Source organism: Hippocampus guttulatus, chromosome 3 (genome assembly GCF_054856545.1).
Source record: "Hippocampus guttulatus isolate MCC_2025c chromosome 3, RoL_Hgut_1.0, whole genome shotgun sequence".
Taxonomy (NCBI): Eukaryota; Metazoa; Chordata; class Actinopteri; order Syngnathiformes; family Syngnathidae; genus Hippocampus; species Hippocampus guttulatus.
This window is the reverse complement of record NC_141263.1, coordinates 26,234,271-26,261,403: the sequence shown is the minus strand read 5'-3', so window position 1 is coordinate 26,261,403 and position 27,133 is coordinate 26,234,271. Positions and strand designations below refer to the sequence as shown.

Here is a 27,133-nt window from a genome sequence, read left to right as displayed (position 1 = left end):
CGCGCGCGCGCGCGCGCACGACCATCCCGTGACGGGAACGTCTCTTCAGTAAGGATGTCACATCATTTAGAAAGCGACGCAGGGCCGCCGGACCAATAGCTTTTGAGTTATCATTTGGATAAACGATCGACATTATCTCCAACATTCCTGCGAGATAAAAAAAAATAACAATGTCAAGATATGTACACATTAGAGTGCTGTACCTTCTATTTTCATGCTTTCTATAGAGTCTGCTTTCACTTCTTGGCTTGGCGAAAGTGCTGTTCTGGAAAAGTGCACGGCTAACGATCCGTCAGGGAATCGAAGATGTTCCGCTGGAGAATGCTAGGTCAGAATATGTGTTCATCTGGGCGTGGAATCACGAATTCTCACTGATTAATGGCTTATCAGTTTCAATGTTTGAAGATCAAAGAGTTGTATCAAATATCGTGTTTCCAAATAAATTATTCGTTCACATTCACGGAATATAGCCAAACTTCCACCGTTGCTACGATCCATTAACACGGTAAATCGAAGTCCAATTTGACCCAGAACCGCCTCGTTGTACCCAAACGTTAGAGCACCAGAATGCTATTTTGAAATATTTATGATCGAACTGCAGTGCGATTGTATGACGTTCGAGTGCTGTCAAATGTGACCCCGACATGAAGTGTTGAGGAAAACCGGACAAGAATACTTTCGCTTGTCTTTTGCGGCCGTCAGCAGGACGTCGGCTCGGTTGAGATTGAGTTGCACAAGACAGTGGAGGATAAAGAGGAAGTGGCGATCTGACCTTTTCATTGGGGGGTTTTTTTTTGCACTTGGAGAAAAGTATCGGTGGCAGCTGGTACGTGGTGTGGTCACACTTTACTCCTCTGTTATGATGGAAGGAGTTCATTTATAAAGCACATATGCGTCATCAAATCAGCTCCAATTTCCTTTGAGCCAATTAAGGAAATGACCACGGACATGCAGATGCGTCTCAATAAACTGAATCGAGATGACCGTAATTCATTTATTTCTGCTCAATTCAATCAGTGAAACTCATGTGTTATGGATCCGTTATAGTCAGGAAAGCACCTTTTGAAGGACAAATGCTATTTTCAATCGATTTTTTTAAAATTATGAGCAAATGCGTTGTCAGAAAAAAAAACAATCATGAAATATTTCACTTTCTCTAGTGAATCTATACAGAGTATGTGTTTTGCTTTTTGAATTGAAAAACTGGAATGAGTTAAACATTTCTCTACAATATTCAGATGCATGAAGATGCATCAGGAATGCGATAAGCAAATCCAAGAAAAAAATTATTTTTTAATGTCAGTACTTGAAGCATGTTTCTTGTGTATATGTGGGAACATACACTGTACTGTCATAAAATCGATGTAGGTACAAAAATCCACCAAACATTTCAACTGTATTCAAAACATACATTTCATTAAATAATTATATGCACCAATGTAAAATTGCACAATTCATATTAGGGACCGACCTTATTGAAGATATTTGTCAAATGTTTGCACATTAGAAAAAAAGTGGCGAAATCCAGCAGACTGTTGTGCGAGCGATCGCCGGAGCACTAAAAAAAAGAGAACAGTAACATATTGCCATCACTCAATTTTTTTGCATGCAAACACATTAAGAGAAATATACAAAGGATGTGTGGACTAACAAGTTTTTTTTAATCCCTCAAAGTTGATCAATCAGGTTTGACCTCAGAGATATTTCCAGTATTACAAATTTCAGAGTTGGAAGGCACAGTGTTTTCCCACAAGTCAGTGATTAAATCGATTTAAAAAAAACAGCAATCTAAACTCAAGGGAACAAAATTCTTATTCAATACTACATGTGAGTTTAACAAATGCGCACATTTAAGAACACTTAACAGTTCCAAAAGTTGCATCCTCAACTGTAATATGGCACATGGACAAGTTTGGCTTCCCGCTTGCTCAGTGCGGCCACTCGCACTTCCAGGGAGACGACGTGGGCACTTTGAGACACTTTCCTAACTTCTCACAGCCGGCTGGGGCCCAGTTCTGGAAAAACAGCAGTCGCACAAACACATTTAAACAATAAAATATTGCCTGGAGGTTGAGCAAGGCTGTGGCTATCATACAGGTTATGTTTTTGTATTTTTGTGATGTAGGCATGGTCAAAATGCTGTTCGTCTTGGGTTTTTGGTTTCTGTCTTTTTGCGTCGGCATTATACTGAAATGATTTGGCGCAGTATTGTATGAATTGATTTGCAGGTCACCTCCATGTTCACTGCACTTGCATTTAATTAATCTCCCACAAGGGGGCAGTAGTATGTCACAAATGAGTCTGCCGTTCACATTCTTTCGAGCTTCAAGTGGGGAAAAAAAGCGAGTGGTCCACAATCATGGTGGTGATTTTAGTAACAATATAAATTCGTTATGAATTAAAATGCTTTTTATTTTTTTTAAGTTGTGTCACTAATTTTTAGGGTTAGGAGGACCTCTGTGTTTTGCATCATTTCGCTTACACTCTTTCAACCTATTGTTTATGAAAGTTGAGGGGTTCATTGTTTTTAGTGGATAGCTCTACTTTTACTTCAAGAACAGGCAAAAGGAGAGATGGAATCCTTTGAACATCCATCCATCCATCCATTTTCAGAACCGCTTAATCCTCACTAGGGTCGCGGGGGGTGCTGGATCCTATCCCAGCCGTCTTCGGTAGTTTTCTAAAAAAAAATTCAACGTCTGCTCCGAACAAACGAACAAGAACACGCCTTCTTCCGGCAACAAAAACACTTCCTGCTTTCCTTCAGCCAATCAAACGCAAGCAACATAAGCATGTTTCAACAATTATTAAACAGAATATAATTTAGTCACATAAAAGAATATAATGCTCAAATAAAAAATGAAAATAATTAATAATTGAACACAAGCTTACATTTATTTGACAGTTTTCCTATTATTTGCACTCAATGTTGTGTCTGTTTTGCAGGATATGTAGTGGGAAGACGTGCGAGGGAAACTTGCCATGGCCGCAACGTCGCACATGTTGAGCTGGGGGATGCCTGCGACCAGCGTCTTCTTATGGTGATCCACAACTGGCGAGATGCGGCTGAGTGCGTCCTGGTATTCCTTGGTCAAAACACTGCCGAAACACAAGCCAGGACACTGAAATTAAACGTCACTTTTCCCTGATATATTAAGCCCAGTTTTATTCCCATCTAGGTTTCACTAGCAACATTTATTTGTCAGCACTGAAGCCCAAAACCTAGGAATAGCTTCCTAAAGCGGGTGGGGGGGGGTTTGGGGATAGAGCTTTTATGAGGCCGATGCGTGTTTGCAGACAGCTAATTGATGGCGCAAAGACTCGTTTGCAACTTGCTTACAAGGAATTTTGAAAAGGCACGCGCGCGCAGAGCCTAATCCCCTCGCTTTGTCGTGGCTTTGTGAAGAAGGAGTGTTGCAAGTGAAACACTGGCCCCCGTGTACGCCGTGATGAAACACCGCTGTGGCGGCCGAGCTTAACTCATTATATCAGAGAGGGGGCGCGTGGGGGGGGGGGGGTGCATTGCAGCTTTCAAGCACAAAAACACACACGCCGGCACCCCGTGGGAAAGCCCACTCAGCGGGGGCGACTGTGGAACTACCCCCCCCCCCCCCCCGTCTCTCAATTACTGCTGTTGGACACCAGTGGGCCCCCACACCTCTGCGCATTATTATTTTCAGTGTGTAAAACACGGAGCCCCCGAAGGCTTTCAAAGGAACGCCGCTCTCAATAGGACCTGTAGGGTTAATGGTCTGTGCTGTGTGTTGGGGCGGTGTGGGGGGGGGGGTGAAGTGGGCTTCTGGTGGCGCGACACACAGATAGACAAATATCAGCAGTGCAATTACACCCCTGATACTCTCGCCGGCAGCACCTGTGCCAGGCCTCCGTCCTCCCCTCGCGACAAGCCCTGCCTTCTGATTGGCCCCTGGGGACCCGTGTGCATGCGTGCGAGGTGAAGTGTCAATTAGAGTAATAACCCCGGGCCCTGTCCGGCTCACACCTCCCCTTCCCCTCGCCCGGATCTCCCACAGGGCGGCGAGGCTTCCGCCATCAGCCGGCACCTGCTCCCTTCCTCCACACGCTCTCGGGTTTGACTTTCCCGCACAATTAGACGAGTGCTAGCGCGCCGACTGCAATTAGTCTCTCTCGCTCTCGCTCCGCGTTTGTCATCAGCTAACGACTGTGACCATGGCTGGGGTTTGTGCTGGTGGTGGTGGTATGGGGAGCGGGGGGGGGGGGGGGGGTGATTACAGCGCTCGGTTAAAAAAAAGGCAGACGAAATTTGCTGCGGTTATCCGAAATCACAAATTCTGTTGCTCCTGATTCCCATCGGCGGAAAAAAAAAAAGGGGGGGGGATATACTCATTCCCCTGCTATCTGTGCTGCTGATTCATTCCGCGATAGGCGATGGAGCGACTTCACAGAACGTGAGCGAGTGTTCGGCTTGCAAGCCAAGCGCCGCGCCGGCAAAGCGTCTCGCGCAAAAAAGTTTGCCATTGTCGCGTCCGCGCGCGCACTAATCGTATTGGAAGCAAAGCGCCGCATCCAAATCTAATTATATCGTTTGTTTGTGTCTCTTGTGCAAACAAATAATGAAAAGCCACCGTCGGCACGGCTCATTAGCATGACTATAACCCTTCGCTTGCTGGTGCGCAGGCAAAGTGCGGAATAATAAGCAGGCGCTATGCAAATGGACTCTTTTGATTTATAATTTATGGCACCCATGGGGGGGGGGATTGGGGCATTGCTCAGGTGTGTCGCCATGCCGATTACTGATTCATAATACTATTTCTGGAACACACGCACACACACGCACGCGTAGTCACACAATCAAGAGCACAGCGGCAGACGGAGGGGGGAATCGAGGAGACAATCAAACGCATGTGTCCTGCCTAACCCCTCCCTCTAACAGCCCCCCTACCCACGAATCCCCCCCCCCCCACCCCTGAGTGGAAATGGTGCACTTGGGTGAGAACTATTGATTGGGGACGCGGGAGCTTGGTGGTAGGGAGCAGATGAGGCCAGACGGCGAGAGCCCGCCCGCAGCGTCAGAGCTGGGGGGGGGGGGGGGGGGCGCACTCTGCTTGTGTTAACCTTGAAGCCTCAAGTCGTCCGCATGGAAGCAGGAAAAGACTCTCAGCCCATCCGGCGGGGTGCTGGACTCGCACTGGCAAAGCTTGACCCGGTTGGGATCATCAGCCTCATGCCTGATGATCCTCAAGAGCGCATTCAAGCCTTTTGAGAACCGAATTTAGCGAATTGTGCGATTGTAGTTTGCCGGATGGGCGTTGTGGACTGCCCGGACCACGACGCGAGTGAAGGCATGCGTGCAGACAGGCGCTGGATCATCTTAAGTGGCTCTTTAGGTGCAGGCAGAGATTAATGGCGGCCTGCCAGTCGGTCCAGCCGCGGGAGCGAGGAGCGCGCGCGTGTGCGTGTGCGGACGGGCATGCACGCACACACATACACACACACACACGTGCGCGCTTAAAAAGGATGGAGCAGAATGCTCCCAGTGGATGCGGAGGGACGGCCACTGAGAAGGGAAGTGGCAGAAACTCACAGGAAATGGTTTGGAGGATGGAAAATGGAGATATGTGACCTGACTTCCTGTAAGTCGTGCCTGCATTTTACTGGAGTGAAAAAAAAAATCTTCTATGCACTCAGTACATGGCTGCACATTGATTAGTTTAGCTTTTGTTTTTTTGTTGTTTTTCAAGTAGACGGTGCCAATGCAAAATGAATATTTTATCATCCAATCTCATTTCAGAGCTGAGAGAAAGATGAACAGGGCATCAGGACGGGGGGAAAAAAAAAGACGTGGGGCAAAGCCGCAAAGGGCAGGTGGTGGTGGTGGGGAGGGGTGGGGATGGGGGGGGGGACTTCACAAGATTTCAAACCAAGTTAAGGTTGAAGGAGGCAGCTGCCCTACATCATCTTGGTTCACTTGGTTTTCTTGAATATATGAGCGGTGTCCTCCGAGGTCTGCTGCATGTCGATTTTTGGTTACAATTAGTGCTCTGGTATAAATGAAATGGAATTCGACTGAATTTCAAAGCTGCATTGATACATGTATTCAATTCTGTATTGCCATACAGTCCATATATACCCATGCAGTATATTCACACCCGCATCTATTGGACTTCGTTCCTCCTTTGAGCTGAGACCCAAAACACACCAAAGCTTTTTAAAGCGCGAATTGAGAGCCGAGCAATTTATCTCGCAATTTTAACCCGCCGTGGCGTGACGCGTTTATCTTGAAGGGGGCTGTTTGCAATCACAAAGACAAGAGCGCGATTCAGGCGCACCGGGGGCTTGGCGGATCAATCGGCCGCCTTCTTGCGTCTGCGACTGAAATCGCCGTTGAGCTCATTGACATTCCGCGTGAGGAGCGCGGCGAAACCGTCTGCCGTCATCCGCCCGGCACGCCCCTTTTCACACGTTTCTTTGTCTTGTTGCTCCCTCCCCGACAACAAACGGCAACTGGACTTTTTAAGCAACTGACCTGATCGGGAACTTCTCCCCGGGATCTCGACCCAGGTGGAAAATGAGAGGCTGAAGTGTGTGCTCCTTTTGCTCATGCGTGGTAACGCCCGCGACCTCCTGACCCGGACAGAAGTTCACACCCTGAAAGAGAGCAGTTGGCCGCTTTGAGACTGCACTACGACCTAATTTTGCAAATACATCAATAGATGATTTTTGAATTTGAATCCTCGCCACCACCTAATTGCAGATCAATCAGTAACTGTAGAATGGTGTTCCTTATTGCTATAGCGGCCTTTTCCAAGTCTTCTCGTTATCCCCCAGCCATCTTCGGGCAGTAGGCAGGGGACACCCTGAACCGCTCGCCGAACGATCGCAGGGCACACAAAGACAACCATCTGCGCTCACACTCACACCGAGGGACAAAGAGTGTTCAATCAGCCTGCCATGCATGTTTTTGGAGGAAACCGGAGTACCCGGAGAAAACCCACGCAGGCACGGGGAGAACATGCAAACTCCACACAGGAAGGCCGGAGCTGGGATCGAACCCACGACCTCTGCACTGAGGTCGACGCGCTAACCACTGGACCGTCTCATGTTATACATTAAAATACAAATAAATAAAAAGAACCACAAGTTAAAGTGACTTTCAAAGAGGCCCTCCAGATGATTCTCAAAAGAACGCACAACAAGTACAAGAGTAGACCACCAAAATGACATGGTTGCATAAATATGCACACCCTCAAAGTAGCACGGTGTTCCAGCACTTTTTGGGTCCGAGTCAATCAGCGTGGCGCATCTTGATGGTGGACTCTGGCTCAGCCACTTGTTGATTTGGGTCCAAGTTGCTCCTTATGTCGGATCTTTCGAGAAGAAACCCGAAGGCTGTATTCATTTAAAATCATGTCCCCAAAAGAAGCTGCAAAAGTAAGGAGGAGAACGATCAGCGTTTAATTAGGATTTGCGTTCATTAACTTGATTGTTGATGAATGCGCTTCTTGGCTGCAAACAGCAGTGGGTGCTGCTGATATCGTCTCAACTCACGATATCGCAACGGGAAGTTGAGAGCTATATTCGCGCTACTCAAACACCTGCGGTGATCATCATGCTAATACGACTCTGGCAGTGAAAAAAAAAAACAGGAGTTCAGAACATTCCGGTTCAAATTAATCTTAAAAAAAAAATAATAATAATAATAATTGTTTAAAAACTTTTTTTCATTGGCCACCAAATGTATGTAAAAATTATTGATGTGACACTTTCTTGTTCGGGAAATTGACACTCATCGAGTTTTCAAAGCTAATGGGAGTGTATGGCCGAAAAAGCAAGCCCTCATGTTTGAACAGATTTTGCTCAACGTATTGCATCATTATTTCGGGATCAAAGATGATGTTGCCGCATCTGCTTTGTCCACCGCCGACGGGCAAACCTCAATAGACGACGCTTCGGGAACGGCTCATTCTGCGCGATTCAAATGTTTGCCTTTTTAATCCACTTGAAAAACAAGCTCTTCATTCAACGATAACGATCGTTTTCAAAGCCATCCACAATGTTTTCTCCAAAATGTCTTTTGACTGATTCCTGATGGCGTCTCTCTCTCACACACACACACACACACACACACACACACACACACACACACACACACACACACACACACACACACACACACACACACACACACACACACACACACACACACACACACACACACACAGGCTCCTTGAAAAACCCCCAGAGATCCGCCTCTTACTTCAAAAACACAAATTCACTTTTTGGGGGTGAGCGTAAGTAAAATTGAAAACGCTTTCATCTGTAAGGCAGTGTTGCTGCTGCCACCCCCCCCCCCCCCCCCCTCTGAGATGGCCCCGACAGAACACCTCAAAATACATATTGAAGCGCGCCAGGGAGCACGATAGATACCCGCTGCCCCGCAGAGGCTCGTCTGATCCCGACCGCTCCCGCCTTTGAAAGCCGAGAACTCAGAAATGCAGAAAAGAAAGAAAGGCAGCTCATCCCGGAGGAGACAGAAGAGGCCCGGTGTGTGTGCAGCTCTCTGCTTCTTGTACTCCATACATGAGCGAGTTCTCGCGTCTCCGAGGACACGAATGGTATGGAGACCAAAAGGGGCGGGGAGGGGGGGGGGGGGTGATTTCAAACTCAAGCAGCGCGCGGCTGCGGGGGCATCAGAGAAACAGCGGGCATCCAGCCCCCCCCCCCCCCCCCAAAATGAAACCAATATATGTGAAGTGAATATTTGGTACAAGGCATGTGAATGTCACGTGTCGTGTTCCAATGTTCAAACTGCCTCATTTAAACCTTGATTAAGCGGACGTGCACCGTTTTGTCGTATTTTAACATTCATAACCGTGACACGAGTTTAAGAAGTCAACTGCTGTGCCGTAACACTTAATGCAATGTAAATTAGGGCCAGAGCAATATGGAGGGTTTTTTTTTTCCCCATTTGCGGTTCTACTGACCGCATGGCACGGTTGGGTCTTGGGGAGTTTAGGCTTATCCGTTAGCTCCTGATCCTAAATTGATTATGGTTCGGCATGCCAAAGTTTTGGTAGATTTGTTTTTTTTTTTTTTTTTTGGGTGGGGGGGGGGGGGGTAAAGGCCAACGACTACAGAGAAATAAAAAAATCTTTTGTAGCGTGCTTAGAATTTATTTGCTTGCAGTAAAAATCAACCACAAGCGGCACGCGCAGAAAATCGCAGTCTATTGAAAGAAACACCACAGGAGCGCAAGTTCGCCAGCCCAAAACCGGCAGTGGATGACAAAGTATTTTGAAATATTAACGTCACCACAAAGCCCGCAGAGAGTTTGACGGCAGCCGTTTGAAGCCTGCGAAATTTCTCATTTTCCTCATGGCTGAGCTGCGTGAACACCGCCTTGAGTCAGACCTCTGCTGGCTATTAACCTGTAATGTCTTCACACACGCGCACAGAAACAAACACGCACGCCCCACCCCTGTTTATTTCTCATGAGGTGGGACGAGCGCTAAATCGTAACAAAGTAGCGCAAAAAGCCGGCGCAAAGGCAGGAAAATAATTCACTAGCTGAAATGCGCCAATGCCGTCTCGTCCGGGGGAAAAAAAGTCCATTTTAGTGTTCTATTTACGTTTAGTGCATTTTATGAAGCACCTTGTGTGTCGTCGGAACAGTTTAAGAATCCCACATCTCTCTGCTAAAAGCGTCGGTCGGCTTTGGCGGGAGCCCGGTCGAAGACGTTTTTCACCGAAAACCCAAAGCACACGCAAAAGCGTTCTCTCGCCCTCGCCGCCTCTCTCTCTCTCATGTACTCACACGAATCAATAAGCAACTCGCAGGCAATCAGACACCATTATTTGTGAAGTTCCACTTCAGTTCACATGAGATGATAAAAGAGGCTGCTATTGATTCAGCGGCCCTGAAGGAGAGAGCAATTTAAGCGAGCGATGGGGCATAAAGCAAACCGAACGGCGGCAAAGGAGGGAGGAGCGGCGACGGACATTTAGAAGCAAAAGCGCCAAAATGGGACTGCTTCTCAAACATGGACTTTCACATTTGTCCCGATACGTTGAAGCGGCGCACAGTTGTCGTTGCCCGTTTTTTTTTTCTCCCCGTGCCATGCTTATCTTTATGATCTCCCAAAAAAAAAAAAAAAAAGAAGTCCCCAGCAGGAAATGTTGCTATGTAAATTACGAGGGGAGGTGGCAGGGGGGAATTCTCGGCTGGAGCTGCAACAAACGAGTCTACTGGCTGATAAATGATGCAAGTTTGCTGATTTAAGGCCGACTCATTAGTATTCATTACACTGGGATGTACGCGGCAGTCAACTGATGAGGCATTTTCAGCGCCGCCACAGCGGGGGAAGCCGCAAAGGGGTTGGATGCGACACTACATTTGCACAACACTTGAATGCACTTTCCCACATGGCCAAAAGTGTTCGGACAGATGTCCGTTCAACCCGATCAGTCCTCCTTTACAGCTTCCACTCCTCTGGAAGGATTTTGGCTTGCGGGAAATTGCGCCTATTCATCAATGGTGAGGTCAGAGGTCACCCACGCGGGATTTAGCGGGCCTACCGACTCCCAACATCTGTTCGGGTTCTTCTCAAAGGTTTCGACGGCGAGCTCATTCAAGGATGTTTTGTTTTGGATCTTGCTCGCGGTTGCGGTTAAGTGTGGGATCGTGGAAGCCAGAATGACTTTGCCAGATGAAGAGTTCAAGATGGGGGCACTGGGTTAAGCCGAGACTTTTCCATCAAGCGCATCTGGCGCGCGGTCGTCTCACCTTTTTCAACTCATCCAACGAGTTGGTCCAGGTCCAGTAGTGCGCCTTGTATTGCCCGAGCCTGACGGCCATCAGCTCGTTCCCACGGTAGTAGAAGATTGGCCTGGTGGAGAGGACATACCGCAATTGGGCGGAAAGGCTCACAAACGCATTTCGCCATCTTAGTCCCGAGGCCAAGGTCAAATGTGCGGGCGCTCGCCAGTAATTATGCATTTACCGAAGGTGCAGTGCGTGCGAGCTGTTCAGGAGAACGGGGCTCAGGTCCAGTCCATCCACGGCTCGATCATCAGGTGGGCCGATGCTGGCCAGAGATAAACTGGTGGTGTACAGGTCCATCACACTGGAGAGTTGGAAATTCACCTTTCGAAGCAAAACGGGTTTCCTATCAAAACGTGAACTCGCAGACGACCCTTTAACCACGGAGACATTGGAAGAAAGACCAACGGTTAAACCCGAGCCACGCCTTCCATTCCATCACTCTCGTTGCACAAAACTTGGGAAGTCGTCGTGCGAGGACCCACAAAAAAAAGGAAGAAAGGGAGGAAGAGGAATAGGGAGTAGAATGAGAAGGAGGAGGAGGAGAGGGAGAAAAGGAAAAAGAGAAAAAGGAAGAAAAAGACTGAAGGCAAAAACAAAGATGAAGACGGAAGAAGACTACAACTCAACTGTATATCTCGAGCATTTTAAAACCCACCGCCGCCGTATACAAAGTGCCGTACGTGGAGCAAAAATAATTCATACGACTGCAAACGATAACACAATAAATGAATAACAAAGACAGCGGCGAGCGCAAAAACAGTCAAAATGAAAATCAAGTCGCAGGCTGAGTCACAAGCCAAAGATGAGGAAGGAGTTTTAAGACGCGTTTCAAAGATGGAAGAGGTTTTTTTTGTGGGCTTGGGCTCTGGACCCAAGCTCCCCCTTGACCTTCATGAGGATAAGCAGTCCAGAAAATGGACGGATGGATGCCAAGTTGCAAACCTGAAGTCAAGTCGGCAGATTTAGATCAGAGTCAGCGGTTCACTTTTTTTTTTTTTTTGCAACGGTCCGACAATCAAAAGACAAAAAAAAAAAAAAAAAAATGAACAGCTGACAGCGGTCAAAAGTTCCGCGCACTTGCCTGTATTGTTAATTAAGATGTTCTCATTAAGAATGTTCAAACCTGGAGTACATCCAATACAGTAATCCCTCGTTAATGGGGACCAAAACCACCCGCGATAAACGAAAATCCGCAGTCGCGACTAATTAACATATACAGGTAAAAAAAAAAATCTTTTTTTTTTAAAGTCTGCAAACAGTGAAAACAACAGTGAGTCACATAGAGCGACATATACAGTACTGTACTCCATGTATATGGAAAAAATGTTTTTTTTTAATTTTAATATTTTTTTTTTTATGAATGTGTGAAAAAATCCGCAATGCACGAATCCACGATAAACGAATCGCGAAATAGCGAGGGATCACCTTAGTTCCTGTCGTAAAATTGGTTTCAACCCCAAAGCAATTTGGGATCCGCCTCCAACAGATTTGCATTCAACCGTCCAACAAACGAGACAACATCAGAACGAACGCAGAACGAATGCAGGTGCTGCTCCAAGCTTGTCGATCTCAATGACGCAGCAGCTCGTCGGAGCCACCGGTAAAAAATGTGTTTACGGCTTCCCAAATCAACAATCTCACACTCGGGGAAGACCGCAAAGGCGCTCTTTTGTGGCCGACTTGATCATCAAAGGCAACATGCAGAGTTGTGATAGCGTGAACACGGGTTGAAAAGAAAAAGGCGCGTTACTTCAGCGCACCTAATCTCCTTTTGCAGGGTTTTGTGTAAAAATGCATCGTTTTAAATTGTTGAAGTCGAGTAGGAGGGGGTGTGTTAGCAGAAAAAGAGAAGAGGAAGTCGCGAAAGGACACAGCCCGGGCAAGGAAGCATCTGAAGACGGCGCAAGTTGCTTTTTTTTTTTTTTATCTCCTTCTCCCAGTCTCACAGGAAAAAAAAAGCTTTATTTTATTTATAAACTTTGAACTATTTTCAGATAAAATGGCATTTTTCCGCTGTCATCCTTGATCTTGCCTTCCATTCTCTCCTGAGCGAGCCTTGGAGGGAGACGGCACACTCACAATCAGATAGCGCTATCAGGCCTCTGCAGCTGCACGGCAACTGTGTTGCTCTGTGCTCACCCCCCCCCCCCCCCCCACCCACGAGTGCATCAGCACTGAAATTAATTCACTTTTCTTCCGCAGCAGCCACACAAGTAGTTGGCGCAGTGCATTCCATGATATCACACGTCCCATTCAAATACACTACTTAGACCTTAACTCACCCCCTCCCCCGATTCTTTTTCATTTTTGCTTTTACACACAAACGCAGACACACACACATGCACACACACTCTTATATATGCACAAAAGAGGGCATTCCGTCTGTCGGTCCATTGCTGACGGGCATCCGTTTTGCTGACAAATGATGAGAAACCTCCAGAAATTGACAAACTCAGCACCGAGCGGACCGCATTGACTATTTCTGGGAACGCTTTGCACTTTCTGTACAGCAGGTGGCAGTATGCACCAAAGCGCATGACTAATTAAAAGAAGAAGGAGAAGAAGAAAAGCAAAAAAAAAAAGAATTGTTAGTCATGGCAACTTGGGTTTCAGTTTCCACAAGGATGTACAAGGCACAATAATCCACCAGGATTCTGATTCTGATTGTACCGTTGGTCTGAATTCTGGTGAGGGTAAGCCATTTTCAACTTAAAAGGAAAAAATTCTGGCATTCTAGGAGTTAAAACGGTGGCAGACAGCCCTCGCGAGCGTGCACCCGCTAAACTGTCATGCTCTTTTGGCAACCGCCTTATGAGCTCCAATCTTGCTATCTCGCTGCTGGATACACTGATATATCAAGCACTCCATCTACCATGGTAACCAATTGGATTTCTAATCTGTTGGACTGTGCCTTTTTTTTTTTGGACGGATTGGCAAACCGATGACATTTACTGAGAAAAGCACGGTTAAAATAAATGTGACGGACTGGCAGACTGGCGATTGCAGCTTAGTTGGCCTTCAAATAATGAGCGGACGGGTGCGCAGTCCGCTGACGAATGACGGACCGGCACCGTTGACTGACGCGCTCGCCTTTGCAAAAAGAGGAAGTGACATTTAGTCTGCAAGAAATCGGACGTCTCAACAGAGGAGTTACGTCAACGGTTGCGTATTTTCCTGATTAGCTTGGACTCTTTTTCGTTGCCCATTCAACTTGTAATCGAGCCTTTTGGGGGTTTTTTTTCCCCCTTTTTGTCTTTGCTGACTCATCATTTTTTGCCAATTTCACTTTCTCCGTGTGGTCATGTGGGCTATCGGAGGAGGCTCTCTGTCCTGCTAACAAAGCGGGATTGCGATGCTTCGCTACACAACAGGATGGAAACTCAACCCGCCCTCGCCCACCTTTGTTCCTCCCATATCCCCTCGGGACCTTCGATCCTTCGGGAATTGGGAAGAATGCTTACCGTGCACCTGCTTCGCGCGACCTGACATTCCATTACGCCTCCTTTCAGTCTCTCAACTCGAAGAGTTTCATCGTGATGAAATTCTAAATAAAAGCTCACTATAAGGTTTCGTCACTCCGTGTTGGATTTGTAGTCAAATGGACTAAATAAAAACTCCAAAAACAGTTTTCACCCAGCGTACCAAGTCGGTGACACGGACGGATGACTGCTACAGAATGAAGTCTCACTGTGACATTTCGATCGAGCCGAACAACTCCGATCTGCCAATCTAGTTTACGATTTGGCGCTCATTTATGAGATTAATCGCTCATTTTACTGCAGCGATTAATTGCAACATTGCGCAACAGATTCAAAAAGTCAACAGATTTTTTTTTTTCAGGGCGGCATCACATACGATATCTGTGGCCAATTTCACCTTGGGTGTGAGCGTAGCGTCTCAAGGTCTGGCGAAACTGAAAACTCACAGTAAATTACGTGCGCCTAGCGCGTCAGGCTTTCATTACGGCGTTGATGTCTCCGCCTGCTTCGAATCGCTCCTCTCCCCTCCTCGCCAGGCGACCCGTCAAATCGCAGCCGTTGCAAATTAACAAATCGCGTTTTAGCATCTCGTGATTACATTGTAAACGCTGTGTATTGTTCTGCGCCACTTTTCTTGCTCATGACTCAGAAAGGCTTTTTTTTCACTATGCACGCAATCAAGATGTTGCGGGCTCTGACGTCCTTGCCCCGGCGATCAAAACGGATAAATCCAGTCTACAGTAGGTCCAACAACTCGGCCACACAGAAGACCAATAGCTCACCTCAAAATTGAACATTCTGCAACCATGTTCAATCCACTAACAAAAAAATATCCGTGTGCATATTCTTGTTTGAGCCCGCGTGCGGGCACACGGTCAAAATGTACGACCCCGACACCCTGCACACGCAACAACGTTTCTGGCAGCGTCGCGTCCCTCTTCCCTTTCTCCTTTCCACAGCAGTCACCCTCTTTTACGTACATCTTCTTCCTTGTAGCCCCAACCACTCCCCCCTCCCGCCTCCCCCTCCCATCTTCCCGTTTCTTTATCCTCAGCGCCTGGCATATTCAGATACTGAGTCCTCATTACAGCTCAATCCAACCTCAGCAAACACACAAACAGATTAGCTTCTTAAAACGCTCCCAACCCCCCCCCCCCCCCCTCCCTCGCTCCTCGGCAGCGCTATCAGGCCCCAGCACAACCCTACGAGATGAGCCAGGGGCAAGGCTTACTTACTGCAGGCTGCATCCTCCACTCGCTCCGCCACCAAATCCCTCCCGCATCACAGCCCCATGTCACAGCTGCCCCCTAATACAATTAAAAGTCATTTGCAGAACGCGCAGGCTTAAAGGATCACGCTGTAGGTGGGAGGGGGTGTGGGGGGGCGGTGGGGTTAAATTAGGTTGCGGGACAGAGAGGTGACGGACAGAGGCGGGTCAATAGTTGCCGCCGAAAACGACAGCGGACGCGTTCCCCGAACGTTGGTTTCCGTCATACACTTTGATCTCGCCCGCCGATGAGTTCAATCGCTCGGCGGAAGTTCGAACGCATTCGAATTGAACCCGCTTGGGGCACGAGTGGCTGTGATGCGTGCTGGTAAATGACACACAAAAGAAACAAAACATAACGAGCAACTCAATACAGAGGATTAGGGAATCAATTATTCATTTGCTCTCAAACAGATTTACAGGCCCGCGCGGCGCCTGCAGCTTTCCCATTTGCATTTCTGGTACCTGTTGATAGGCGGAACATGAGGAGGGGAACAAAGCCCGACGCGTGCAGGCAGGAGGGCGACTCCGATGGTTGATGTTAGGCAGAGAATTGCAAAAAAAAAAAAAAAAAAGAGAGCAAGCAGAGACATCTTGACGTTTGCTGACGACACGGGGTGGCAAGACGAAGGGCTTTTTTTAGATTAAAAATTTTGTTGCCCCGTGCGCCGAGTCTCGGTTCGAATTAAATGTGCAAAAGGCAAAGATATGATTCTTGGTTTTAGGGAGTCAACCTCTATCGCAACCTGTTATTAGAAGGGGCTGATGTTGAGATGGCGGAGCGCCGCCAATTACCGGCCTCAACAACGAACCTCACCTTGACGTCACCTGCAAAAAGCTTCATCAACCACTGGACTTTTCAAGGGAAATGAGAAGCTCTCTTCCACAGAAGATTATTGACTCGGTCTTATCCTTCGGTACCGTCGCATGGTTTGGAAACCCAAACGGGTCCGAAAAGAATCGCCTCCGTAGTCAAAATTGCTGGAAAAATATCCGAATGGAATAGACAGATCCTGAGGAAGGCAAATGTTCGTAACAGCGATATTTTTCCCCCCCCTCTGCTTGCTTTAAACTGTCACTGACTACCATTTTTTTCTTGATTTCTTTTGGTGTTCCATAAAGCCAGCAGGTTGCCTTGAAACGACTTTAAGTTTTGTGTCAGGTCTGCCCTCTGCCTTTTTTTTCTCGACACATTGAAACAAATTGAATGAACATCCTCAGAGACTGATGATTCCGTCACATTGGCCAGCGGTTGTGTGATGTTTCCCTTTATTTATTGATTGATTGAATGTGTGTGTGTGTCGAGTCTGGGTCTTAATTTTGTAAATGATGTCCTGTTATTTTGTTATTGTGTGTTTTGTCCTCATTGTGGCCACATTAATTTCCATTTAAGGGACAATTAAGAGTTTCTGATTCCACGTCTGTATACTTCCGACACAACTGGTCGTGCCACCAATTCCTATTTTACTTGCAGGCGCAAGGCAGTCCTCCTTAACACTCCATCAGAAGTAGTGTTGTCACAGCGGTGGACCCGCAGCAAGTTTTGATTATGTCCTGCGTTGTAAATACTTTGGGCAACCAATAAATCAATCAGTCCATTTTTAGGTTTGATTTAAGGAACAGGTATAATTTCCGAGTCGACTTGGACTTTCTTAAGCAAGAGCTTTCAATGACAGAGGTGTTCTCACCGTGCCCGCTGTGATGTGTCCGGGCCACCAGGCAATGGCAGGCTCTCTCACGCCCCCTTCGTAGGTGGTCTCCTTCCCGCAGAGGAACGGCCCATTACTGCCACCTGAACGATCGGAGGCACCAAAAGCACAAGTCGGTGCCCACCTGACATGACCGCTCAAAAAAAACCCATAAAATGGCTTGTTTCCAAATGTGACGCTTACTCTCACTCGGGCCAGACATTAGAGCGGCTCCGTTGTCCGACGTGAAGAAAACAAAGGTGCTGTTTTCAATACCCAGACTCCTCAGCCTGGACAGGATCTGCCCAACGCTGTAGTCCAGCTCCATCACCGCATCTCCATAGCTACAGAACACAACAACTCAGTCATGGAAAAACTCATCCAATCCTGTCGTCAGAGAACGACATGGGAGCGCACCGGCCTCGTTGGCTCTTCCCGAGGAAGCGTCTGGAAGCATAGACGGGGGCATGGGTGGCGTCAGGAGCCCAGTACAGGAAGAAGGGCCGTTGGGCCAGACTCTGCTGATTTATGAAGTCAAGACCTTCCTGTTAAAGAGGAAAATGAGGCATCATTGTCAGAGAACAAGGTTTGTGGGGCTCGTCAAAGTGCAGACAATATGGTTTTCAATATTCCGATACTGTCTGCAATACTTTATTTTGCAAGTGATCCATATTTGTATCAAACGTTTTATAGCGAGTTACTACGGATCGAAGAACTTAGTCTGATCTGAAGTGTCAAGCAGGCGAGTTTAATGGAACATTTTCTAAACTTTAGAATGCACACAGCAGTGTTGAACTTTTCAGTACTTTTTTTGCGCAACTTGTATTGCACCACTGCAGATTTGCTCATCGTCCTCTTCATCCTACTGTTCACATTTTGACATCATGGGACCAAGACGACACCTAATAATTAATCAACAGTACCAAAATGAGGCTTCAAGTTGATTCATGAACCAGTTATGTTTCACTGAGCCCTCAAGATGGCACTCAAGGTTCAACAAAAGGGCTGAAAGCATGCGAATTTGCCATTTCTTCAACCCCTTTCTTCAAACCAACAATGCCATCTAGGGGAGTCAAAAAATACAACAACTGGTTCATGAAGCAAATTTGAAGCTTCGTTTCCCCATCACTATAAAATGGCTGCCTTGAGAAACACCGCTCAAAGAAGAGACATTTCACTGCACAACAGCGTGCATGTCCTATAAATACAAAAAATGCTTCATGAGAATGCTGTGTATCGTACAACATACCTGCAAGTAGATTTGTGTGAGATTGGACTCTCCTGTCTTTCTGTGGATACTAAACTCCTCATAGTATCTACAAAACAAGTTGGCATGATAAGACAGTCAGTTATCCATGCATGTTTCTGGAAAGGCACGTCAGCACGGGGGAGAAGATGCAAACTGTGTCTGGATCCTGAACCTCAAAAACGTGAGACATATGTGCTAACCACTTGTCCACAGTGCTGCCGACTTGCTACTGTGTTCATTGAGATCCTTTCCTAAACTAAACAAATATAACATATATCATTGTGAGTGAGACGATGGAAGCTTCCCAGGTGCAAATTGTGACGAGGTTTGCCAAACTTGGAAAGTCTCCATAGAACCAAGCGGGAGGGACCACTAGGAAGTCGTTGAGGCGTGACGCGGTGAGCGCAGAGACAGCGACAGCCATCTCTCTCTCACGCGCTTCGCTTCCTCCAGGTGTCCTCACACTCAGCAAACACAACCTGCTGTCTCTGAGGGGGGGCGCTTGTGAGTGGGTGTGTGTGTGGGTTTGAAAATGTGTTCATGTGGGTTCGTCCGTCAACAGCCCAGGTAAGCTGCGCTGATTAAAATCACGGCTAAGCGAAAAACGCAGCCGGCTGCCAAGTGCAGTGACCCCGAGCACACATATGGCTGTTTTCGAGGGGGAAACAAATGGGCGTAAAATGGAAGACACGAGGGCAGCACAGAGGCTGAAGAGCAACGGAGACGCTCGACTTATTCACGTACCTGCCGACCATCTCCGAGTTGCGGTAGACGGGGATGTTGGGTCGCCCGCTGTTGTTGTAGGGCCCAAAATGGCAATTGGGTGCACCAAACCATTCGTCGAAGCCATTCTTCAGGGGGAGGTACTGCGCTCTGTGGCCCAGATGCCTGTCGTGAAGTAAAGTGCTCTCACACAGCGTGGCGTCAACGTGGCTGACTGAGCACGTGTATTTCCACTGAGTCACATATGCTGCGCACATTTGCCACATGACACTGATTCAAAGGCACGGCTCGGACTCTATTCACTTGAGTAAAAGGTGCGCTTTGAGCTGCTGACACATTATTCTTCACATTGTATGTTACAGGATGTCGACATTTCATCTGGGAAAGTTTATCTTGCAGTCTGAGAGGTTTTACGGTTAATTCATGGATTCAGAAAATGTGGACAGAGAAAGGGAAAACAATCCTGTTGACATACGTGAAGAAAATACTCAAGATTTAACCTAAAAAAAATCTGTTCGATCTCTAATGTGGAAAACATGCACGTCGGCTGCATCAGCGTGCACACCCTAAAAAGAATACTTTGCCTCAGCACCTTTGGCAATACAATACTCAAGAGCATTCGGTCCAATTGGTGATGAGTCATCATGGAACATCGTAATATTTTTCCACTCCTCACAACAGCAGTCTAAATCCAGCAGAATTCAAAAGCATATCTTGTGCACAGCACTCTTTAGTCCCCACTCCTCCCACGCCGCCCCCAACCCCCCAACTTTGAATTTACCAATGAGAAATCAAAAGGCACTCACCATTTCCCAACTATCTTGCTGACGTATCCCTTCTTTTTCAGCATCTGAGGTAACAGGATCTCATCCTGGGAGATTCCTCCCACAATCTCCTGTGGTGTGTATGCTGTAAAAGAGGTCCACTATTTAGTCTCTGCCAACTGGCATTCGCAGACATGAGATGAACACGATGGTTTGAAGTAATTGCAGCTGCTTATTTGGCCGCAGTTAAGATTTTTATTTATTTGCGCGTTTGCTTGTTTATGGGTTTTCACCGTTTCTGGCGTGACCATTCGTGGTGTAGAAGCCATTTCGGACAGGTAGCCTACCGGTGAGAAGTGCAGCTCTGGCTGTGTGAAATGGGTAAAGTATTTTTGCAACATTTAAAAGGTGAGGGGGGAAATAAGAATGATTTAAAAAATAAATAAAAGCAAGCCTGCTCACTCACAAGGGGAACATAACGGGTTGGCGGTGTAGAAGTTTGGGAGAAGCATCCCCTGTGCAGCCATGGCATCCAGGTTGGGGGTCTCCTTGGAGGGCTGGCCCGAAACCCCCAGGTCCCCCCAACCCATCTGATGCGCAGAAAGAGACAGATATCACAAATGGAGAATTTTACAACACGCGTGGTTAACGACTGGACGTAAAGACGACAGAAGAAAACTAAATAGAGTACATGTCACGTGATTTGATTAACTGACGCTTTGATAAAAACACAAAGAACATTAGAGCGAAAAATAACTACAACTCACGTCATCCATAAGCATAATGATAACATTTGGTGGCGACGCAGCTGCCAGCCTTACTAGCCGGGAAATACATATTAATGCACACAAAAAAGTTAAGCCTCTGCCAGACATCACAAACACCGCAATGCCGACCAGCACCAACTTTCAGGAAGTGATCTTTGGTTTCCTTCAGTCAGCTTGTATTCGCGCAGCATTTGCGCATACACATTCGGCAATAGATTTTATGTCGTCCTTTTCAATTAGATTTCGGCAATTAATAAAACGTAGTCGTTGTCGTTAACCTATAATTGTTAAATTGCAGCATTTTTATCGTTACAAAAAATATGTACACAGACTGTATACAGACTATGCTGCTATAAATGTGTCACTAAATTGCTGGTAGTTTTTTTTGGTTTGCCATTATTTCAATATATATTTAAAAAAATACATACATAGGATGCGTCTGAAATATTACATTGAACGTGCGATACGTGTGTTCAACTTTAATCTAAAATTCGCCACTTTTTCTACAGTGGCCGAACGCCTCGCTGTCACGTGATAAACCATACAGGAAGAAAACTAAAATGGCGGTGTGTATTGCAGTGATAGCAAAAGAGGTAATGCTCCGTTTTCTCGCTTCAAAACATGAGTATCTGTGTTGTTGGAGTATTTTATCGATTCATTTTTATGTTTTCTGATGTATGGCGAGCAAAAATCCTGTGTGGCAGTGCAAGGCAGTATGCAATATCGGCAGTGTTTCAAAATGCTGCTGTCAAAAGATTGTTCAGTGGTTGCAATATGACAAGTGGAATGATTGTCTTTGTGTTCCCTTAGAACTGTCCGCTGTATATCCGCAGCGTTCCTACTCAAAATGAGCTAAAATTTCACTACACCGTGCACACCTCCTTGGATGTGGTGGAGGAAAAGATTTCTGCTGCGGGGAAGTCCTTGGGGGACCAGAGAGAGCTCTACCTGGGTCTACTATATCCCACAGAAGACTACAAAGTGTATCCTCTTTGCAAAGAAACAAATGTTTTCAAAATGTGTAAAAATGAAATTATGTACACATGCATAATCTCATGAGGACTGTGTCCCCAATCCCACCATTGCAAAAATAATGTTAATTTTGATTGCCATTGTCGGGAATGTGTTAATTTAAACGTATTGTTGCTCAACGGGGCACCCAACACGGGAAAACACCCCTGAAAAAGATGCAGCTCTTGGATTGGCTCTTAAGAGTACACAATGAACATTATGGCAAGAGCAGGATCGTGCAATTGTGTCGGAATCCCCGATTGTTAATCCTTAACTACTTTACTAGATATGGCTATGTCACTAACTCCAAGGTTAAATTTGTTATTGTTGTAGACTCATCCAACACGTCATTGCGGGACAACGAAATAAGAAGTGTAAGTTTAAATGATCATTGAATGCATATTTTCCAACGTTCCCTGAAGCCGTCTCTCATTTCCAATGACATTTTTCCTGCAGATGTTCAGAAAACTGCACAATTCATTCACGGATGTCATGTGTAACCCTTTCCATACACCAGGAAATCCTATTCAGTCAAAGTGAGTTAATGCTGGAGCAGTTAGTCGTGTTTTTTTTTTTCTAAAATGGAAAAATTCCTTGATCGTCCTTGTTTTCTTTCAGGGCATTTGATGAAGTTGTCTCCGGAATGTTGGCGCAAAGTGCTTGATGTCTTCGACAGCCTCCCATGTACATATGTTTGTATTGACTCGATTGTTTCAATGTATGCGTAAATAAAAAATGTTTGCTGCACGTCAAACTGCATCTTAGTACAATTGAAGCATCTGATCATTTTATTTATTCACGGAAAGCAAAAGATGTATAATTTAAAACAGAAGAGGATTCATCCACAGCGGCCACAAACAATACATTTGTGTTAGTTTGTTTAAAAAAAAAAGAATGGATGGATGGATGGGCACATCTGCATGAATAAGCAAGTGCATTTACACAAAAAGCTTAAAACCATCTATCTGAAGGACTGATGCAGACAAACCAGTGATCCAACAACGCCTTTGAAAACCAGTTCAGACACCCACTTTGTAGACAAGCAGCAGGGAGACGGCTTTCTAGCGCTGTTGCGGGTAGTGCTGTCCGCTGGCCCCGGCTCCCATTTCCTCTGACGGCGGGGTGATGAGGAGAAGACAAGGGTAGCGTTTGGACGTCTGTTCGTGATAATCTGGGTGGCCCCACTGTCTCTTGCCCACCGGGGGGCCTCCATAGTAAGGGTGGGGGTTCTGGTGTTGTGGTCTCGTGGACTGGTAGCGAAACCTGCCTCGAGAGCCATGCTGACCCCTGGGGGGTTGGAAGCCTCGCCCTCTCCCTCTCGAGTGGCCGCCTCTGTGGCCTCCCCGGTCAGTGGTGCTGATGCCGGGCATGTTGGTCCTTTTGGGCAACACCTCAAATGGCAAAAGATCATTTGGTAAGTCTTCAGCGCCATTCGGCCAGAGTTCCCATGTCATATATTCACACGCATACAAGTTTTGCTCCTGCTCTCTAAAGTTTAAGTCACCCAATATCTTAAGTTGCTTTATTTGGCTCATGTCAGACCAAATGTAAACGGTCCTTAACACGTCTTAGTGTCAGATGCACCTTTACGTTCCCTCAAGAAATTCCTCTGCACTGTTAAAAATGGCATGAATTTCTGAAAAAGTACAATTCCCACGCCTCTTGTTTCTTTTACAAATGCAGAAAATGCAGGGGTGACCTTTTGAGAGGCTGCCAGTCACATACTCGACACTACCGACCAGTACTTTGTGCATAACATGCTGTTTAAGCACCAAGCTTCCTGCTTCACTCAAAATTGGTATTTTAAAAATGGTCCTCTTGGAGTCGCATTTTGACATGCGAGCACGGCAACACCAAGCAATACAGTAGCTCTCCATTCTAAGGCTTCAAACAGGCTGTGCAAAAAATCTTGAAACATTCAACATTTGGACATGTGCATTCAAGAATTTATATCCCGAATATCCCAAACGTCTGTGAGTAGTGTGCGTTAAATTTTTTTTAAAAAGTACCATAAATCAGTTTCAAGTACCATGTCATTCCAACAACTGTGAGGGAAATCCAGGATTGTGCAAGACATGCTGTTAAATAAACCTTTTGCTCCCCTGTGTTCAAATTAATCCTCTGCATAAAAAGAATGCCCCCCAAGTTGTTTCCCGAACTATTCTTTAAATGACTGGCCAAAAGCTGTAAAAGAATACCCAATATAGCACTGCAGTGCCACTAGTTCGTGATGATGAAATGTTTTCTTTCCCTCCTAACAAGTCGTGAAGGTGATTCTCACCTTGAGAATTCTTCCTCGGAACAAAGTCTCATGCAGGGCAACAGCACTCTGCACCGAGTTGCGATCAGAAAACTCAATGTAGGCAAACCTGGAAAACAGCAAGATTTACAAAAAAAAGTCAAAAACGTTTCTTGCAGACAGATGTTTCGAAACGCATTGTTCCTATTAAACTGACCCTTTGGGGTGCCCGGAGAACCTGTCGCAGAGGATGGTGACCCGGTTGACGGGGCCGCAGCCGTTGAAATGGATCTCCAACTCATCTGCAGTCGCTCCATAGTCCACCTGGGATTTGAACCAGAGCGCATCCAGTTAAAAACCTAACTAGTGGCAGACGCCCTGCAGCTGAAACGCGTTGCAGAACCACAGCCGCTGTGCGACGCGTCCGAATTGTTCGGAGGCGATCGGTGTGCGGCTGGCTTCAACGTAAACCAGTTAGAAACCTTTTTTGAAAATACATCAACAATCATGGAAAACGGTAATCGGGTGGGTGTAGTTAGCTTGGGATCATTCACCAGAGCTTTCCAATTAAATGTATTCAGCGTCTTAAAGCCGTTTTTGGCATTTATGCAAAAGACACGGATTTAAAAATATACAAAAAAACAGTAGTACAATAAATATCTTACATTTCCTACATAGATGGACCTGTTGTCTGCATCTATCCTCTCCTCGGGTGTCATGTTGTAGAACGGGCCTGTGGCAAAACAAACGCGGTGGACAATTGGCATCAGCAAGAGCAGGTTGGATCAAGACATTGCAAGCAGCAACTATCCGCATTTCAAAAACAACCTGGTTCCTTTTTCGAACCTGTGGAAGATGGGAGGGTGGGAAAATGAAGTGAGCCGAGGTGGGAGGCAGAGAAGCGAGCCTTCCGCTCATCTCATTGGGCAACTATGAGGCACATTAAAGTGACCCAGGTGTTAGCCACGCGATGGCACGGCTAGCTCACCTGGACGTGAGCCGCAATGGCGCACACCTGGCTAAAATGCAACGTTCGGCTTCCCGCAGTCTGTATTTACTACTCGCAAACATCAAACGAGGGCTCGTCTCACCAGGCCGGGGGCTGCTGGTCAGCAGCTGCATCTCCTCGCCATCGCACCTGTCCTCCTCTTCTTCGATTCCCTCCTCCTTCATTCTTTCAGTCTCTTCTTCCATCTCCAGCTCTTGAACTCGGGCCTTGATGGCTGCCAGCTCCTGTTATACACAAAATGACATTTACATTACACTGCATTGAAGCGGTACAACACAAGGAGAATGACCGGAACAGGACGCGCACAAACATCCTGGACAAGAATGCAGATGAAAAGATGGCAGGGTCGGTCGGGTCAACTGTTTGCTTCGAGACCACCTGCCACAAAGCAACATTGAGATCCATTAGAAGAAGTGTATTAGGTCTTAAAGATGAGGTTCATGAACTTAACTTTTTTTTTCATATCAACGTTGCATCACACAGAGAGCTCTATGCATTTTTGTAGTCATTTAGGTTAAAAAAATGTTTTTAAATTAGGAATTATCGCTGTGACAGTGCAACCCTTCCACCAACGTTGAAGAGTTCACATGCAGCATCAAAGGTGGATGCAACCTTTTACAAATTAAGTTGTTCGTTTCAGGATTTCACAAAACAGACATGCCTGATTTCCACAAAACATGGATGGGTCCATGTTGTGGATCCAGGGTTCATTTTTAAAACACTGCAAACATTTTTGACAGTTCACTTAATTTTTCAGTTAATGACTTGAGTTTAGTACAATTTCATTTCATTTGCCCAAAAACCATTTCCCACAAAAACTGGATATTTATTTATCTATGGCAGCAACATATAGTGACAGCCAGAAATGACATTGTAGACCTCCCCATAGGTGCGCACACTTAAAAGCTGTTGTTTCATGAGGAAAACGCTCAACGACCATAAAATCCCAAATATGGAGTTGACTGTTTTGATATTTTCAAGAGATTGATGTGGGGGTGGGTAGAGATGTGCATATGAATTTGGGGTGCGGTCGGTTGTAATTATTGGGCGCCTTCTCTATAGAGAACGTCTATGGGGGAGGAAAAAGTAACGCCAATGCAAAATACTTTGGCGATTGCTTTGATATTTTCAGGAGGTTGGAATCGCCATAAATGGAGGTTGAATTGAAATGGATACAACTTTATCGTCAAATGTGCTGCGCGTATGAATTATGGTGGCGACTGGTCGTAGTTTAATATGAATCCACGCCAAGCTTTCTGAAACGCGTTTTAGACGGTACCCATTTTATCCTCCAAAATGCTCCATATGGGTTTAGCCTGAAATCGACCAAACGTGCAAGAAACGGGCCGACCCATTTCATTAAGCCTTACTTTTGGCAATAGTATCCAGTTGTGTTGTGGACAAACGTCATTATCAAGTCTTACGCCTCCACGCAAACACAAAAGACGTTTTTTACAAGTGAACCTATTCGCTGCTGAATTGAAGCTAGGATGCTAAAAGGTAACGTGCCCCTGTGTGCGCCATTGCTCAACCACTGCTGGCGTCTGGTTAACTAAAGCAGCAGCGACGCCTTTTTTTTCCACGCCGATGATGAAAGACACACTCACCGGGTCCTCGGCGAGATGCTCCCCGATGGACTGTCCTTGCAGATAGGCGTATTCCAGATGATTGTTGGCCATGCTCATTGCTAAAACATGGCTTCTGAAGCGAGCTCTTACCGCAGCCTGCTAGCACGCCACACACACATACACACGCAGATGTCAACCCGGAAGCAGATTGACGGCGTGAAGACCCGCGTGACGTCAACTCAGTTCGGATTTAACGAGCGTCAGCTGTGCGCGTGGACGTCACGTGTTGTGTCTACGACCACGCAGGACGTCAAGTTTCGGGCGAGAAGTTCGGAAGCAGGGCCCCCAAATAAACCTCAACCCCACCCCCCCACCCCCGCCGGATAGACGTCAGGAATTCAAATTGAACGTGAAAAACACAATGAAAACAGTTGTAAACATGAAAACAAAATGAATCACACATTCACAATTTGTCGTCACATTTGAGTTTCAAGGCTCTAAGTGCAGACATTGCTAGCTCTTTAAAACCGTTTTCAATTTGTGTGAATAACACTAAACTGCCAAGATC

At 46.4% G+C, this 27,133-nt stretch overlaps 3 protein-coding genes and 1 long non-coding RNA gene across 7 annotated transcripts; 2 read left to right on the top strand and 2 right to left on the bottom strand.

Annotated features, from left to right (window-relative positions):
* The first annotated feature begins 3 nt into the window (after positions 1-3).
* LOC147208000 (uncharacterized) lies at positions 4-3,151 on the top strand. The gene is made up of 2 exons (XR_015100532.1): positions 4-328; positions 2,947-3,151. It is a non-coding gene; the product is annotated as an uncharacterized LOC147208000 (long non-coding RNA).
* On the bottom strand, positions 981-20,877 carry galns (galactosamine (N-acetyl)-6-sulfatase). 4 transcript variants are annotated; one of them, XR_015100529.1, is made up of 15 exons: positions 20,739-20,877; positions 20,438-20,561; positions 20,265-20,339; positions 20,014-20,116; positions 19,229-19,372; positions 18,485-18,551; positions 17,653-17,780; positions 17,440-17,579; positions 17,236-17,339; positions 10,980-11,122; positions 10,763-10,865; positions 6,506-6,627; positions 2,982-3,099; positions 1,849-2,015; positions 981-1,558 (listed from the first exon to the last, which is right to left on the bottom strand). XR_015100529.1 is itself a non-coding variant. In XM_086107733.1 (14 exons), the coding sequence occupies exons 1-14, from the start codon at positions 20,844-20,846 to the stop codon at positions 1,929-1,931; spliced, it is 1,566 nt and encodes a 521-aa protein (XP_085963859.1). In that variant the 5' UTR covers positions 20,847-20,877; the 3' UTR covers positions 981-1,928. The 4 variants fall into 4 exon arrangements, 1 of the variants encoding a protein (XP_085963859.1); XR_015100530.1 differs by having other exon boundaries at positions 1,866-2,015; XM_086107733.1 differs by having other exon boundaries at positions 981-2,015.
* A 328-nt stretch (positions 20,878-21,205) lies between these two features.
* trappc2l (trafficking protein particle complex subunit 2L) lies at positions 21,206-22,503 on the top strand. The gene is made up of 5 exons (XM_086107730.1): positions 21,206-21,331; positions 21,549-21,721; positions 22,036-22,123; positions 22,206-22,285; positions 22,368-22,503. The coding sequence occupies exons 1-5, from the start codon at positions 21,299-21,301 to the stop codon at positions 22,411-22,413; spliced, it is 420 nt and encodes a 139-aa protein (XP_085963856.1). The 5' UTR covers positions 21,206-21,298; the 3' UTR covers positions 22,414-22,503.
* An 11-nt stretch (positions 22,504-22,514) lies between these two features.
* Positions 22,515-26,876, bottom strand: pabpn1l (PABPN1 like, cytoplasmic). The gene is made up of 6 exons (XM_086107729.1): positions 26,605-26,876; positions 25,080-25,221; positions 24,654-24,721; positions 24,206-24,312; positions 24,031-24,118; positions 22,515-23,140 (listed from the first exon to the last, which is right to left on the bottom strand). Exons 1-6 carry the CDS (start codon positions 26,680-26,682, stop codon positions 22,811-22,813), a joined length of 813 nt encoding a protein of 270 aa, XP_085963855.1. The 5' UTR covers positions 26,683-26,876; the 3' UTR covers positions 22,515-22,810.
* Positions 26,877-27,133: the final 257 nt, after the last annotated feature.